Raw genomic sequence first — 12430 nt, forward strand, 5'->3', positions numbered from 1 at the left:
CAGGAAGCCGTAGGGACATCCTGGATGGACCTGGGATCCTCCTGGTGGCCCTGGGATCTTCCTGGTGGCCCCGGGATAATATCCAGGATGGACCTGGGAGCTCTGGAGACCTTCGTCGTGGTCCAGGAACCCGTGGAGACCTCCTGGACGGGGCCTGGAGGACGTGTAGGGATGTCCTGGTGGCCCAGGGGACGTCCAGGATGGACGTAGGAGCTATGGAGACGCCCTGGATGGACCCGAGAGCTCTGTCGATGTCCTGGTGGCCCCGGGAATGTCTTGAGATGGACATAAAAGAGCTCTGGAGACCTTCTGCCTGGTCCAGGGTCTCGTGGGGTTGTCCTGGATGGACCTGGGGGCCTGGTGGAGACGTCCTGGATGGACCTGGTGGCCCGGGGACAACCGGGATGGACTCGGGGCTTCTTGTGAGGATGTGGGGACCTGGGACATCTGGGATGCTCTGGGATCGTCCCTCATGGTCCAGGACCCCGTGGGGACATCCCGGGTGGCCTTGGGGACATCCTGGATCCGTGGGGATGTCCCGGGTGGGACCTTCAGGGGTGTCCGAGGTGGACCTGGAGATGTGGGAAGGACCATCCTGGGTGGCCTTGGGGACACGTGGGGATATCCTGAGCCCTTGGGGACACCCCAGGTGATCCTGGAGCCCCCCTGGGTGGCCTTGGGATGGACCTTGGGGACTCGTGGGGACGTTCTGGGCACTCCTAGACTCCTTGGGGACCTCCTGGGGGGTCCTGGAGCCCCTTGGGGACCTCCTGGATGGACCTGGAGCCCCTTGGTGGCCCTGGGGACCTCCTGGGGGGTCCTGGAGCCCCTTGATGGCCTTGGGGACCTCCTGGATGGACCCTTGGGGACCTCCTGGATGGACCTGGAGCCCCTTGGTGGCCTTGGGGACCTCCTGGGGGGTTCTGGAGCCCCTTGGTGGCCCTGGGGGGGTCCTGGGTGGCCTTGGGGGCCCGACCCCCCCCCTCCCCGCACTCAGGAAGGGCCCGGGGTGGGGGTGGGGCGGCTCTGGCCCCGCCCCTTTCTGCTGTAGCCCCGCCCCCTCCCGAGGCTCCGCCCCCTTGGGGGTGTTGGGGAGGGGGGGGGCAGGTTCCATTAAAGACTTTCCAGAAAGAGTTGGGGCTCCGAGTGGTGCCGGCCAGTACGGACCAGTACAAACCAGTACGGACCAGTACAAACCAGTATGGACCAGTGGAGGCCAGTATAAGAGTGTACAGAACAGTATAGAGCTGTGCAGACCAGTATAAACCAGTATGGGCCAGTATAAAAGAGTGTACAGACCAGTATGGAGTGGTACGGACCAGTATAAACCAGTGTGGGCTGGATTTTCCAGTCTAAACCAGTACAGGCCAGTATGAGCCAATCCAGAGTAGGGATTCCAGTATGAATGGGCCAGTATAAACCAGTAGGGATCGGTACAGACCGGGGCTCCCAGTATAAACCAGTAGGGATCGGTACAGACCAGGGCTCCCAGTATAAACCAGTACGGATCGGTACAGACCGGGGCTCCCAGTATAAACCAGTATGGATCAGTACAGACCGGGGCTCCCAGTATAAACCAGTACAGATTGGGGCTCCCAGTATAAACCAGTACAGATCGGTACAGACTGGGGCTCCCAGTATGGACCAGCACAGACTGGGGCTTCCAGTTTAAACTACATTACAGGGAAGGATTCCCAGTATAAACCAGTACAGACCAGCACTTCTTTCTGGTCCCCCCCGCCCTTCCCATTCAAGCCCAGCAGGGGCGTGGCCAGCGGAGGGGGGCGTGGTCAACGCGAGGGGGCGTGGCCAGCGCTAGGGGGCGCCAAACGGCCCCTCTGTCCTCACTGCGCATGCGCGCAGCGGCCATAGTAGGCGGTACCGCCTACCTGTAGCCCCGCCCCCCTCGCCTTGCGCATGCGCAGTGGCCGCGCGCCCCGCGGCTCCTCCCCCCCCCCCCCCCCCCGCGCAGGAGCCGCCATGGGGGTGAGTGGGGGTGGGGGGGGGCGAGGGGATTGAAGGGAAAATATGGGGGTGATGAGGGGGATTTGGGGGGAGATGAGGGGGGTGTGAGGGGAAATGAGAGAGCTTGGGGGAGATGAGGGGGTTTGGGGGTGATGAGGGGGGTTTCGGGCTGATGAGGGGGGTTTGGGGGAAGATGAGGGGGGTGTGAGGGGAAATGAGAGAGTTTGGGGCTGATGAGGGGGGTTTGGGGAGTGATGACGGGGGTGTGAGGGGAAATGTGAGAGTTTGGGGGAGATGAGGGGGGTGTGAGGGGAAATGTGAGATTTTGGGGGAGATGAGGGGGGTGTGAGGGGAAATGAGAGAGTTTGGGGGTGATGAGGGGGGTTTGGGGGTGATGAGGGGGGTTTGGGGGAAGATGAGGGGGGTTTGGGGGGTGATGAGGGGGGTGTGAGGGGAAATGTGAGAGTTTGGGGGAGATGAGGGTGTTTGGGGGGAGATGAGGGGGGTGTGAGGGAAGATGAGGGGGGTTTGGGGGGTGATGAGGGGGGTGTGAGGGGAAATGTGAGAGTTTGGGGGAGATGAGGGGTGTTTGGGGGTGATGAGGGGGGTTTGAGGGAAGATGAGGGGGGTTTGGGGGGTGATGAGGGGGGTGTGAGGGGAAATGTGAGAGTTTGGGGGAGATGAGGGGTGTTTGGGGGTGATGAGGGGGGTTTGGGGGGAGATGAGGGGGGTGTGAGGGGAAATGTGAGAGTTTGGGGGGAGTTGAGGTGATTTGGGGGGAGATGAGGGGGGTTTGGGGGTGATGAGGGGGGTGTGAGGGGAAATGAGAGAGTTTGGGGGAGATGAGAGGGCTGTGAGGGGAAATGTGAGAGTTTGGGGGTGATGAGGGGGGTTTGGGGGAGATGAGGGGGGTTTGGGGGGAGATGAGGGGGGTATGAGGGGAAATGAGAGAGTTTGGGGGTGATGAGGGGGGTTTGAGGGGTGATGAGGGGGGTTTGGGGGCTGATGAGGGGGGTGTGAGGGGAAATGTGAGAGTTTGGGGGAGATGAGGGGTGTTTGGGGGTGATGAGGGGGGTTTGGGGGGAGATGAGGGGGGTGTGAGGGTAAATGTGAGAGTTTGGGGGGAGTTGAGGTGATTTGGGGGGAGATGATGGGGGTTTGAGGGGAGATGAGGGGATTTGGGGGGTGCGAGGGGAAATGTGAGAGTTTGGGGGGAGTTGAGGTGATTTGGGGGGAGATGAGGGGGGTTTGGGGGGTGATGAGGGGGGTGTGAGGGATTGAGTGAGTTTGGGGGGTGATGTGGGGGTTGGGGTGTGTGGGGGGGGTGGTTGGTGTGGGGGCAATGTGAGGAGTTTGGGGGGTATGTGGAGGGTGTGGGGGGAAATGTGAGAGTTAGGGGTAGATGAGGGGTGTTTGGGGGTCGTTGAGGGGGATGGTTAGGGGGAGATGAGGGGATTTGGGGCGATGTGTGGAATTTGGGCAAGTTGAGGGGTTTGTGGGGAATGGGATATGTGGTAATTTGGGCCTCTTTGAGGGGATTTGGGGGGAAAATGAGGGGATTTGGGGTGAAACGTGAGGTGAATTTGAGGAAATATGAGGGGATTTGGGGGAAATATGAGGGGATTGAGAAATATGAGGGGATTTGGGGGAAACATGAGGAGATTTGGGGGAAACATGAGGGAATTTGGGGGAAATATAAGGGGATTTGGGGGAAACATGAGGGGATTTGAGGAAATATGAGGGAATTTGAGGAAAACATGAGGGGATTTGGGGCGGTTTGAAGAGTTTGGGGCAGTGTGAAGAGATTTTTGCGCTTGGGGCGGCAGAGGAAATCCAGCAAAGCCAAGGAGAAGAAGCAGAAGCGCCTGGAGGAGCGAGCGGCCATGGACGCCGTCTGCGCCAAGGTGGAAGCCGCCAACAAAGTGAGTTTCCCCGGCATCCACGAGGCCGGAAAAACGGGGTGAAACCCCTTAGGATTGGTTCAAACCGAGGGCGGGAGTGCAACTTCCTTGCTTGTTTTTTCAGGATGCTCTTTGGTTTTCTTCCAGCTGGAAGATCCCCTCGAAGCGTTTCCGGTGTTTAAGAGATACGAGCGGAACGGGTGAGTCCCGCCCTGCCCGGCGATTCCCGGTGTTCCCGGCCGATTCCCGGTGCCGACGGCGTTTTCTCTCCTGGAATTCCCGCAGGTTGAACGTCGCCATCGAGTGCAAACGCGGCTCCGGGCTGGAGCCGGCCACGCTCGACTGGGCCTTCGAGCTCACCAAGGCCAACATGCAGAGCCTGTGAGGGAAATTCCTTTCCCCCCCACAAATCCCACTCTTTCCTCAGCCCGTGAATCCCATTTTCCTCCCAGGAGACCCCTTTTCCCCTTGTGAATCCCATTTTTCCTCTGCAAATCCCGATTTTTCCCATTTTTTCCCCAAAAAATTATTTTCCTCCCCACATCCCATTCCCCCAATTCCCGTTTTCCCCCAGTTCCCAGGTGTTTTCCCCTGCAAATCCCATTTTCCCTCCCTAAATCCCCTTTTTCTCTCCAAATCCCATTCCTCCAGTTTCAACTTCCCCCACCAAGATCCTCGTTTATCTTTCTCAGGGCCCCATTTTTCCCCCCCAAACCCCATTTTTTTCCCCCCAAACCCTGTTCTTTCCCCCACAAACCCCGTTTTTTCCCCAAAAAACCCCATTTTCTCCACCCCAAACCCCATTTTCTCCACCCCAAACCCCGTTTTTCCCCCACAAACCCCGTTTTTCCCCCCCAAACCCCGTTTTTCCCCCCAAAAACTCCTTTTCCTCCCCCCAAACCCCATTTTTTCCCCCCCAAACCCCGTTTTTTCCCCAAAAAACTCCTTTTCCTCCCCCGAAACCCCATTTTTCCTACCCCAAACCCTGTTTGTTCCCCCCAAACCCCATTTTTTCCCCCCTAAACCCCGTTTTTTCCCCAAAAAACTCCTTTTCCTCCCCCCAAACCCCGTTTTCTCCACCCCAAACCCCATTTTCTCCCCCCCAAACCCCATTTTCTCCCCCCCAAACCCCGTTTTCCCCCCCAAACCCCGTTTTTCCCCCCCAAACCCCGTTTTTTCCCCCCAAAACTCCTTTTCCTCCCCCCAAACCCCATTTTTTCCCCCCCAAACCCCGTTTTTTCCCCAAAAAACTCCTTTTCCTCCCCCGAAACCCCATTTTTCCTACCCCAAACCCTGTTTGTTCCCCCCCAAACCCCATTTTTTCCCCCTAAACCCCGTTTTTTCCCCAAAAAACTCCTTTTCCTCCCCCCAAACCCCGTTTTCTCCACCCCAAACCCCGTTTTTCCCCCCCCAAACCCCGTTTTTTCCCCAAAAAACTCCTTTTCCTCCCCCCAAACCCCATTTCTCCCCTCCCAAACCCCGTTTTTTCACCCCACACCCCGTTTTTTCCCCGCAGGTACGAGCAGAGCGAGTGGGGCTGGAAGGAGCGGGAGAAGCGGGAGGAGCTGCGGGACGAGCGGGCCTGGTACCTGATCGCCCGCGACTCGGCCCTCGGCCCCGTCGCCTTCTCCCACTTCCGTTTCGACGTGGAGTGCGGCGACGAGGTTCTCTACTGGTGCGTCCCCCAAAACGGGCTCAGACCCCCCAAAAACGGGGCTCCCCCCCCCCGCCCCGATTCCTAACCCCGGGGTCTCCTCCCGCCAGCTACGAGGTGCAGCTGGAGAGCCGCGTGCGGCGACGAGGCCTCGGCAAGTTCCTCCTCCAGATCCTCCAGCTCGTGGCCAACAGGTGCCGCGCCGGGGGGGGAAACACGGGATTTGGGGGGAAAAGCGGGATTTGGGGGCAAAATTGTGGGGTTTGGGGGCAGAACCGGGGGGGTTGGGGGCAAAACTGGGGGGTTTGGGGGCAGAACCAGGGTTTTTTAGGGCAAAATCAGGATTTGGGGGGCAAAAGTGGGTGGTTTGGGTGCACAACAAGGGGGTTTGGGGCAGAACCAAGGGGTTTTAGGGCAAAATCAGGATTTGGGGGGCAAAACTGGGTGGTTTGGGGGCAAAACTGGGGGGGTTGGGGTTAAAACCAGGTGGTTTGGGGACGAATCTGTGTGGGTTTGGGGCAGAACCAGGGGGTTTGGGGGCAGAACAAGTGGGTTTGGGGGCAAAATCAGGATTTGGGGGTAAAACTGGGTGGTTTGGGGGCAAAACTGTGTGGTTTGGAGGCAGAACAAGGGGATTTTGGGGCAAAATCAGGATTTGGGGGCAAAACTGGGTGGTTTGGGGGCAGAACCAGGCGGTTTTGGGGCAGGACCAGGAGATTTGGGGTGGAACTAGGGGGTTCTGAGGCAGAACCAGGGGGTTTGGGGGCAAAATCAGAATTTGGGGGCAAAACTGGGTGGCTTGGGGGCACAACGAGGGGGTTTTGGGGCAGAACCAGGGGGTTTGGGGTGGAACCAGGAAGGTTTTGGGGTGGAACTGGGTGGTTTGGGGGCAAAACCAGGCGGTTTGGGGTGGGAAACGGGGGTTTTGGGGTGGAACCAGGTGGTTTTGAGGCGGAACTGGGTGATTTTGGGGCAGAACTGGGTGATTTTGAGGTGGAACTGGGTGATTTTAGGGTGGAAAGGTGATTTCAGGGTGGAATCAGGTGGTTTTGGGGTGGAACCAGCTGGTTTTGGGGTGGAACCAGGTGATTTTAGGGTGGAACCGGATGATTTTAGGGTTTAACAGGGTAATTTTGGGGTGGAACCGAGTGATTTCAGGGTGGAACGATGTGGTTTTGGGATGGAACCGGGTGATTTTGGGGTGGAACAGGGTGGTTTTGGGGTGGAACGAGGTGGTTTTGGGGTGGAAGCAGGTGATTTTAGGGTGGAACAAGGGGGTTTTGGGGTGGAACGAGGTGGTTTTAGGGTGGAAGTGGGTGATTTTAGGGTGGAACAAGGTGGTTTTGGGGTGGAACCGGGTGATTTTAGGGTTTAACAGGGTACTATCAGGGTGGAGCCCGGTGATTTCAGGGTGAAACGAGGTGGTTTTGGGGTGGAACAAGGTGGTTTTGGGGTGGAAGTGGGTGATTTTAGGGTGGAAACAGATTATTTTAGGGTGGAACGAGGTGGTTTTGGGGCAGAACCGGGTGCTTTTGGGGCGGAACGGGGTCGTTTGGAGGCTGAGCCCCGCTCCGGGCGCCCCCCCAGCACGCAGATGAAGAAGGTGATGCTGACGGTCTTCAAACACAACCACGGCGCCTACCAGTTCTTCCGAGAAGCGCTCCAGTAAGCTGGAATCCTCCCACCCCCTCGGTGCCTTCGTTCCGCTCCGTTTGCCGGGCGGGAGGTGGGAAAAGAGGGGGGAAAAGGCGGGTTGGGGGGCGGTTTGTCCGTCCGTCCGTCCGTAACGCGCTGTTCCCCCGCGTGTCTTTCCAGCGCGCTGGACGCGGGCCGGGCGCCGCGGGCAGCCGAGAGAGGTGGGTGCTCGGGAACCCCCCGCGGCACCAGCGCCCGGGGCCCAGGTCCCCGTTTCCAGGGGGTTCAGCCCTTTTTCTCGGGGTCCCCGTCCCCTTTTCCGGAGGTTTTGAACCCGTTTTCAAAGACCTTTGGCGCTTTTTCAGGGTTTGGGCCCGTTTTCCCGGGTTTTCAACCCACTTTCCAGTGTTTTTAACCCAGTTTTGCAGGAATTTTGCCCCTTTTCCAGGGGTTTGGCCCATTTTCCAGTGTTTTTACCCTAATATCCAGGATTTGGGACCATTTTCCATTGGATTTAACTCACTGTCCAGTGTTTTTAACCCCCTTTTGCAGGAACTTTGCCCCTTTTTCAGGGTTTTGGCCCATATTCCAGTGGTTTTAACTCACTTTTGCAGGAATTTTGCTCCTTTTCTAGGGTTTTGACCCATTTTCCAGTGTTTTTAACCCCCTTTTGCAGGAATTTTGTCCTTTTTCTGGGGTTTTGGCCCATTTTCCAATGGTTTTAACCCACTTTCCAGTGCTTTTAACCCACTTTTGCAGGAATTTTGCCCCTTTTCCAGGGGTTTGACCCATTTTCCAGCATTTTTAGCCTAATTTCCAGGATTTTAGCCCATATTCCAGTCTTCTTAACCCACTTTTCCAGGGTTTTGACCCATTTTCCAGGGTTTTTAACCCGCGATTGCAGTTATTTTACCCCTTTTCCAGGGGTTTTGCTCATTTTCCAGGGTTTTTAACCCACTTCCCAGTGTTGTTAACCCCCTTTTGGAGGAATTTTTCCCCTTTCCCAATTTTTTATCTATTTTCCAGAGGGTTTAACCCAGTTTTAGAGACATTTTGCCCCTTTTCCCATGTTTTTAAACCATGTAATGGGGATCATTGTCTCTGTCTCAGGGGTTTTGCCCTTTTTCCACAGTTTTAAACCAATTCTTGGAGGGATTTTGCCCATTTTCTGTGTTTTTTAACCCATTTCAGAGGCGTTTTGCCCCTTCCTGGGACGGGCAGGGCCAGGGGCGGTTTTGGGGCAGGACTGGGCTTTTTTTAGGGTGGAACTGGGTGATTTTAGGGTGGAAACATGATTTTAGGGTGGAACCAGGTGATTTTGGGGTGGAACGAGGTGATTTCGGGGTGGAACCGGGTGGTTTTAGGGTGGAAACAGATGATTTGAGGGTGGAACGAGGTGATTTTGGGCTGGAACCGGGTGGTTTTAGGGTGGAAACAGATGATTTGAGGGTGGAACGAGGTGGTTTTGGGGTGGAACCAAGTGATTTTGGGCTGGAACCGGGTGATTTTAGGGTGGAACAAGGTGGTTTGGGATGGAACCGGGTGATTTTGGGGTGGAACCAGGTGATTTTAGGGTGGAAACAGATGATTTTAGGGTGGAACAAGGTGGTTTGGGGTGGAAATAGGTGATTTTAGGGTGGAACGAGGTGGTTTGGGGTGGAACCGGGTGATTTTAAGGTTTAACAGAGTAATTTTGGGGTGGAACTGGGTGATTTCAGGGTGGAACGAGGTGGTTTTGGGCTGGAACCGGGTGGTTTGGGCTGGAACCGGGTGGTTTTGGGGTGGAACAAGGTGGTTTTAGGGTGGAACCGGGTGATTTTGGGGTGAAACCGGGTGATTTTAGGGTTTAACAGGGTAATTTTGGGGTGGAACCGGGTGATTTCAGGGTGGAACTGGGTGGTTTGGGGTGGAACCAGGTGGTTTTAGGGTGGAACCAGGTGGTTTTGGGGTGGTACGAGGTGATTTTGGGGTGGAACAAGGTGTTTTGGGGTGGAACCTGGTGGGTTTTGGGTGGAACAAGGTGGTTTTAGGGTGGAACGAGGTGGTTTTAGGGTGGAACGAGGTGATTTGGGGTTGGAAGGAGATGATTCTAGGGTGGAAGCAGGCAGTTTTGGGATGGAATTGAAGCACGGGGGGGTCAACTTGTGGTCCCAAGGGGGGGTGGGTGACGCTGCGCCCCCTCCCCAGGTTCGAGGTGGACGCCACCTCCCCGGGCCTCGCGGGGTGCTGCGGGGACCCCCCTTCCTACGAGATCCTCAGCCGCCGCACGCGCTTCGGGGAGAGCCCCCACGCCGAGGGGGGCGGACACTGCGGGGGCTGCTGCCGCTGAGCCCCAAAATCGAGCCCTTTCGACCCAAAACCTCGCCTGGACGACGAGGGGATCCCGACCTCCGCGCCCCCCAAACGGGTGATGGGACCCCCTTCTTCTCTCTGACCTCGCAGCCCGGGGGGGAGCCCCCCCGACCCCCAAAATCACAGGGTTTCACCCCAAAACCAGCGTCTCGCTGTGGGGAGGGGGGGATCCCGCCTTCTCCCCTCGCCAAACGGGGGATGGGACCCCCCCCACCTTTCCCACCCCCCACTTTTAGGGTTTTTTGGGGGGGTCGGGGGAGGCACATTTTGGGGCTGGAAAGGGTGTTTTTGGCCCATTCCGGTTGGTTCTGCCGCCTCGCGGGAGTCGGGGCCCCCTCCGCCACCTTTTTTTTTTTCCAGCGATATTTCTTTGTATGTGACAAATAAATAATAATTAAACTTTAATGGCTTGGCGGGAGGAGGGGCCTGGGACCCTCCCCAGTTCCCCCCAGTATCATACTGGGAGAAAAGAGCCCCCATCAGGCTGGAGAACTGCACCCTAGGACCCTTCTAGGACCTCCAGGACTAATCTAGAGCCCCCTAGGAGCCTTCTAGGACCCCCAGGACTAATCTAGAGCCCCCTAGGACCCTTCTAGGACCCCCAGGACTAGCCAAGAGCCCCCTAGGAGCCTTCTAGGACCCCTGGGACTAATCTAGAGCCCCCTAGGGGCCTTCTAGGACCCCCAGGAATAATCTAGAGCCCCCTAGGAGCCTTCTAGGACCCCCAGGAATAATCTAGAGCCCCCTAGGACCCTTCTAGGACCCCCAGGACTAATCTAGAGCCCCCTAGGACCCTTCTAGGACCCCCAGGACTAGCCAAGAGCCCCCTAGGAGCCTTCTAGGACCCCCAGGACTAATCTAGAGCCCCCTAGGACACTTCTAGGACCCCCAGGAATAATCTAGAGCCCCCTAGGACCCTTCTAGGACCCCCAGGACTAATCTGTGGGGCGGGGGGGGACATGGGGGTCTCAGAGAGGGATCTACAGGGCTGAGGGAGGGATCTGTGGGGCTGGGGGAGCCCCTGGGAGTTCCGAGGGGGCCCGGCAGGGGGCGTGGCCGGAGGCGATGAAGGGCGGAGCTATGCGAATAGACCCTGTTGGTCACGTGACTGTGGGCGTGGTTATGCAAAGACACACGCTACTGGTTACCTGCTCGAGGAAGGGGCGTGGTTATGCAAATTAGCCCCATCGTACGCCGCAGGGTGTGCTTTGAGCGCCCCCAAACCGGGTTTTTGGGGTTCAGCGGGGGCGGCGATAGCGAAAAACGGGGCAAAGCGGTGAGAAACGGTGCGGGGAGCGATGGGGAAGAACGGAGAAAGGCACTGTGGGGGTCGCCGTGCGTTGAGAGCGAGTGGGGAGCGGTGGGGTCCGTGCGGGCGGAGGGCTCCGGCATCGCTTCTCGGCCTTTTGGCTAAGATCAAGTGTAGTATCTGTTCTTATCAGTTTAATATCTGATACGTCCTCGATGAGAGGACTTTATATTAAACGGATTTTTGGTCGTGGGAGTTGGATTCGGAGCTTGCTGCCTCCGCTCCGCGCATCGTCCCGGTATTGCAGTGCTTCCGGGCACGGTGCACCCCCTCGGGGACTATTTGAGGTTAAAGACAGAATTAATCGATTCCCTGGGTTCTTTGCGCAGTGGATGACACGGACGCCCTGTCCTCTCATCTCACTTGGCAGCCCTTTCTCTTCCTCTTTCCCGACGTCCTCGCGACTATAAAAAAAAGGAGTCGTTTCAAGATTTCTCTTCGCCTCTTCTCCCTCCCTTCACCCCGAGCACCCAACAAAGGTCCCGCTCCTGCAATCCCTCACTTCAAGAACCAGCCGCCCCGCACAGACCGTCTCAGCTCCTGCCTTTGCCTCCTCTCGGACGTTCGTTTCGCTGACGGCGTCGGTTAACCGAGGCTGAGCCCGCTCGTCCCAGACGGGGCCACCCGACGGGAGCCCCGTTTTCTTCTCTTTTGAGAGGCCCGAGAAGACCAATTTTCTCCTATTTTCAGAGTCCCGAGGCTCGAAAAGACCCGTTTTCTCCTTATATTAGAGTCGCGAGGCTCAAAAAGACACATTTTCTCCTCCTTTGAGAGTCCCGAAGCTCGAGAAGACCCGTTTTCTCCCTTTTTCAGAGGCGCGACGAGCAAGGAGCGCGGGGAGGGGCGCGGAGGGATACGAGAGCGGCGAGACACGAGAGCGCTGCGGCCCCAGCGACCGAGCTCCGAGCCTCCAGCGCTAAACTTAATCCAGACCCAAAGCCCAAGAGGAGAAGAAGTCCCGCAGAAGCGCATTTATTCTACTTTTAACCACAAATAGTCCCCGAGGGGGTGCACCGTGCCCGGAAGCACTGCAATACCGGGACGATGCGCGGAGCGGAGGGAGCAAGCTCCGAATCCAACTCCCACGGCCAAAAATCCGTTTAATATAAAGTCCTCTCATCGAGGACGTATCAGATATTAAACTGATAAGAACAGATACTACACTTGATCTTAGCCAAAAGGCCGAGAAGCGATGCCGGAGCCCTCCGCCCGCACGGGCCCCACCGCTCCCCACTCGCTCTCAACTCACGGCGACCCCCGCCCCGCGCTCCCAGCGTCCCCTGCGCGCCCCGCGGGCCTCGTTTGTATAGCCCCGCCCCTTCCCCGCGCGGCTCCCGCGCCCGAGGAGCCTTTTCCGCTCGTGGCGCCGGCGGGGGGTTCTCCGGCCCCCGGGAGCCCGTGTTCGCCCCGCAGCCTCGGAGTGAGCCCTCTGCGCCTCTCGGCGGAGCCCCGACCCTCCGAAACACCCGATTGCTCCTTTGTCCAGAGCCCCGACCCTCGGAAACACCCGTTTGCTCCTCTTTGCAGAGTCCCGAGGCTCGAAAAGACCCGTTTTCTCCTCTTTTGAGAGTCCCGAGGCACGAAAAGACCCGTTTTCTTCTCTTTTGAGCGTCG

General features: G+C 57.7%; 1 protein-coding gene and 2 non-coding genes across 4 annotated transcripts; 2 read left to right on the forward strand and 1 right to left on the reverse strand.

Annotated features, from left to right (window-relative positions):
* The first annotated feature begins 1911 nt into the window (after window positions 1-1911).
* Window positions 1912-9912, forward strand: NAA40 (N-alpha-acetyltransferase 40, NatD catalytic subunit). Of its 2 annotated transcripts, XM_069882330.1 has the most exons (9): window positions 1912-1986; window positions 3792-3887; window positions 4014-4066; window positions 4152-4247; window positions 5383-5541; window positions 5631-5714; window positions 7108-7185; window positions 7336-7376; window positions 9343-9912. In XM_069882330.1, exons 1-9 carry the CDS (start codon window positions 1918-1920, stop codon window positions 9564-9566), a joined length of 900 nt encoding a protein of 299 aa, XP_069738431.1. In that variant the 5' UTR covers window positions 1912-1917; the 3' UTR covers window positions 9567-9912. The 2 variants fall into 2 exon arrangements, with proteins under 2 accessions (XP_069738431.1, XP_069738433.1); XM_069882332.1 differs by lacking the exon at window positions 7336-7376.
* Window positions 9913-10897: 985 nt separating this feature from the next.
* Window positions 10898-11088, forward strand: LOC138734633 (U2 spliceosomal RNA). Its single transcript, XR_011339599.1, has one exon. It is a non-coding gene; the product is annotated as a U2 spliceosomal RNA (small nuclear RNA).
* A 731-nt stretch (window positions 11089-11819) lies between these two features.
* On the reverse strand, window positions 11820-12010 carry LOC138734632 (U2 spliceosomal RNA). The gene has a single exon (XR_011339598.1). It is a non-coding gene; the product is annotated as a U2 spliceosomal RNA (small nuclear RNA).
* Window positions 12011-12430: the final 420 nt, after the last annotated feature.

This window comes from Phaenicophaeus curvirostris, unplaced genomic scaffold (genome assembly GCF_032191515.1).
Source record: "Phaenicophaeus curvirostris isolate KB17595 unplaced genomic scaffold, BPBGC_Pcur_1.0 scaffold_122, whole genome shotgun sequence".
Lineage (NCBI taxonomy): Eukaryota > Metazoa > Chordata > Aves > Cuculiformes > Cuculidae > Phaenicophaeus > Phaenicophaeus curvirostris.